This window comes from Dendronephthya gigantea, unplaced genomic scaffold, assembly GCF_004324835.1.
Source record: "Dendronephthya gigantea isolate DGI-Jeju-01 unplaced genomic scaffold, DenGig_1.0 001043F, whole genome shotgun sequence".
NCBI classification, from domain to species: Eukaryota; Metazoa; Cnidaria; class Anthozoa; order Malacalcyonacea; family Nephtheidae; genus Dendronephthya; species Dendronephthya gigantea.
Window position 1 is genome coordinate 7,958 of NW_021164053.1, and position 3,534 is coordinate 11,491.

A 3,534-nucleotide genomic window follows, 5' to 3' on the forward strand; every position below is an offset into this window, starting at 1 on the left:
CAAGGATTGTGATTGGTGAGAAACAATAACTTTACTTCCGGTTAACGTACGTGTTGTGAAAAACGTCTCTTGCTTAAGCTCACTAATTACTGATCTAAAACCCTCCTTATTATCAGAATAGTGAAGTTGAGCTGTCTAATTTATTCAGTTAAAATATAAAGGAGAATATGCAATTATTACCTCAAGCGAACCATTTTTCTGCAATTTCCAGAATCCCACAAATTTAATCTTTAATGCCAAATCTGACCTATGTCCTTACCCAACGCCAAAGATTTGGATTAAATTAATCCAATTAATGTGGATTCTGGATATTCTTAATTCGTAGAGAACTATTTAGTTTAATATTAATTGCGATCAACTTTTCAAAGTTGTTAAAACAAGAATATATATAGATACAAAATATTAATTATTTTACTTCGCACGATTATGTAGTTTGCTTATCACTTGTCATGCCTTGGTTTCCGGAAGTTTTAAACCAAGTTTGGAGGACAAGCATTCATCAGACACAAAACATACTGCAAAGAAATGAAATGGCTAAATAAATATCGAAAAAATCTTTGTCGTCGCTTCCCGGAAATGATCCCCGTCATCGAGAGAGGTTTGAAACAAGCGCTGGAGGAATGCAGAAGACAGTTTAGTTCGTACAGATGGAACTGTTCGCCTCTAAATTATAAACAGGTGCTAAATGAAGGTGGTATTCTAAGAAAACGTAAGTCTAGTTCACACGACTGAATGAATGAAAGATGATATTTGCTTATTTTCATTTCTTTGAATACAATTCAAATGAACTGATGATGTAAAGTCCGTTCTTTCATGTCCATCACAAACTAAGCATAAGTTTCTGGCGGATTGTCATTTGTCAATTTCTAATTCATGAAGTCCGGCCCCAATGTCACGATAAGAACGGATGCGCAAAAGCTGCTGTAACCTTTCTTTAAAATTGTGCGCCCCATAAAAGTGTTTAGCGAAAATGAAAAGCATTATTTAGGGAGGGGGGGGGGTATTCCTTTGATGTCTTGCCCAAAAATGCCTGTTGTATAGCGGCTGGATTTAGCGATTTAATTTTCAGGCTCTCGTGAAACGGCATTGGTACAAGCTCTGACTGCGGCTGGTGTAATGATTGAGGTTGCCAAGACGTGCGTGATGAAGAGAACAAAATACTGTGGATGCGGTGCACTGAATCGACGAATTAACAACGAAATCTCGATCCTTCATGGTTGTTCTGACAACATAAACTTTGGCGCTTATTTGGCCACGATTTTCATGGACCCAAAAAGAGCCAATACTCATTCAAAAAAAGTAAAGCGACATAATCATATCGTTGGAAGAAGGGTAAGCAAGGCTTGGTCGCTACATTTACATACTTAACGCAATTGCTTTGGTAAAAAATATTTGAAATAGACCTTCTTCATTATGACGTCAATTGGCGGATGCAAATGCAACGCGAGGTTTGATCGGCTCCGAAAAATTAACAAACTTCATCAGACTTTCTGCATTTGACATCGGTAGGAAAAAGGTCTATTGTACAGCGAAAGAGTTCCCTTACAGGTATCAAAATTTTTTTCTGAAACATTTTTCATCAACAATCATTTTTCATTCCACAGATTGTCCGTCAAAACACGCAACAAAAGTGCGACTGTCAATCAACTTTAACGGGTTGTCACTACAAACTCTGCAGAAGAACTGTTCCCAAGATCGAAACGGTTGGTCAGGAGATTTGGAAGCTATACCAGAATCCAATACGCTCATTCTGGAACAAAACTAATAATAGACTTTATAAAAGAGTGAGATTGTCGCGAAAGATAAAAACAGATGGTAGCAAGGAAATACAAGATAAACTTGTTTTCTTTAAGAAGTCTGAGAATTTCTGTGAGCCAAATTATTCCATGGGCATTGTTGGTACATTTGGTCGTGCGTGTAATCATTCGTCTAACGGACACGATGGCTGTGCTACGATGTGCTGTGGACGTGCTTACAAAACAACGGTGTTGGTTGAAGATGTTAAATGTAATTGTCGTTTTGTTTGGGGTGATGTGTTTGACATTAAGTGTGAGATATGTCAGGAGACACGAATTGTGGATAAATGTGGCTAGTAATTGGCCATGTGTGTCCAAGAACGATGTGTTAAAAACAGGATGCTGTTTATAGTCTCCATGTTTAGTTAATTGTTGTTCGGTTTTATATCTTGTTCATTATATTGTTGTGAAAGGATACAGAAGTTATCCTAGACTGCATGGTTGCGTAATATTGTTTGTCACATGATACATTTTGACATTTTAGAAGCCTGGACATACGATGTCATAAAAGTTTGCAGAAAAGCATATTAACATGTCGTGAAAAAAGTAAAAAATTTCTCAGTCTTATCTTGCGGTGCATTACATTCAGTCAAATATCACACAGCTTAGCATCAGTAGGCATTAGGTACGGACACATGCATACAATCAAGAGGCGTCTGCCCTTCTTTATGACCAGCTTAGTTTATCAATTTTTTCAAACCAGCGCATTTTTCAAGTGCTGCTAAAAAGGCATTCAAAATTAGTGCATGATCTATTGTAAATAGTAGTGTGCGAAAAATAATAAAACATGACATCTTGGTACTTCTATTCTCTTGGTACGTGTGATTCTAATGATCCGTAGCGTGTGCCTGGGGACGGAAGGCACAGTACTCTAATTCAGTGGGACATTTAATGTAAAGGTACCAAACACAATCCAACTTTTGCACTTTTGTTGAATATTGAAGGCATGGAGAATAGCCGCCCCCTTTACCGATAAACTTTCCAAAGTTCCTAGAAAAAGAAAGTTTTTTAATGTACAAGTAACAACCGCTGTGCCAAATTACTGCTATGAAAATATTAATACGTTGTACTTTATGTATATGTGTAAAATGCTAGTGAGTGAAAAGACTTAAAATAAATGTTTTTGCCTTACGAGTATATCAAAGTCGTTAAAATGAAATGGTATTCTTGTCACTCCAGGCTAACCTATGCACAATAAGCTTTAAGATCATACCAGCTCTTTTACTCTTTCATACTTGAAGTATTGAGGGAAGTTTGTTTCAAGTTTCTCGATTTTTATTGAAGGTGGATTCTTCTTCGTCAGTACTTCCAGCTTATTCATAAAATAATCATAAGCAGGTGAAACTATTTCTAAGGCTTCCAAGGTGAAATTGATTCTATATATGGAAGAAAACAGAACACTTCAAATTCTCAAGGGATAGATATCGCAAGGGATAGATATCGCAAGGAATAGATATCGCAAGAGATACATATCTCAAGTGATAGATATCGCAAGGGACAGATATTGCAAGGAATAGATATCGCAAGAGATACATATCTCAAGGGATAGATATCGCAAGGGATAGATATCGCAAGGGATACATATCTCAAGGGATAGATATCGCAAGGGACAGATATTGCAAGGGAAAGATATAGCAAGGAATAGATATGGCAAAGGATAGATATCGCAAGGGATACATATCTCAAGGGATAGATATCGCAAGGATAGATATCGCAAGGGACAGATATTGCAAGGGAC

General features: G+C 37.0%; 1 protein-coding gene across 1 annotated transcript; it reads left to right on the forward strand.

Annotated features, from left to right (window-relative positions):
• The first annotated feature begins 525 nt into the window (after positions 1-525).
• Positions 526-2,206, forward strand: LOC114544907 (protein Wnt-2b-like). Its single transcript, XM_028563396.1, has 3 exons — positions 526-709; positions 1,070-1,332; positions 1,605-2,206. The coding sequence occupies exons 1-3, from the start codon at positions 526-528 to the stop codon at positions 2,091-2,093; spliced, it is 936 nt and encodes a 311-aa protein (XP_028419197.1). The 3' UTR covers positions 2,094-2,206.
• Positions 2,207-3,534: the final 1,328 nt, after the last annotated feature.

Excerpts from the sequence above, each read along its gene's own strand:
- LOC114544907 (XM_028563396.1), top strand. The coding sequence starts at position 526 with ATGAAATGGCTAAATAAATATCGAAAAAATCTTTGTCGTCGCTTCCCG. Across the intron at positions 710-1,069 it reads AGGTGGTATTCTAAGAAAAC|GCTCTCGTGAAACGGCATTG; the intron begins GTAAGTCTAGTT and ends TTTAATTTTCAG. Across the intron at positions 1,333-1,604 it reads ATCATATCGTTGGAAGAAGG|ATTGTCCGTCAAAACACGCA; the intron begins GTAAGCAAGGCT and ends TTCATTCCACAG.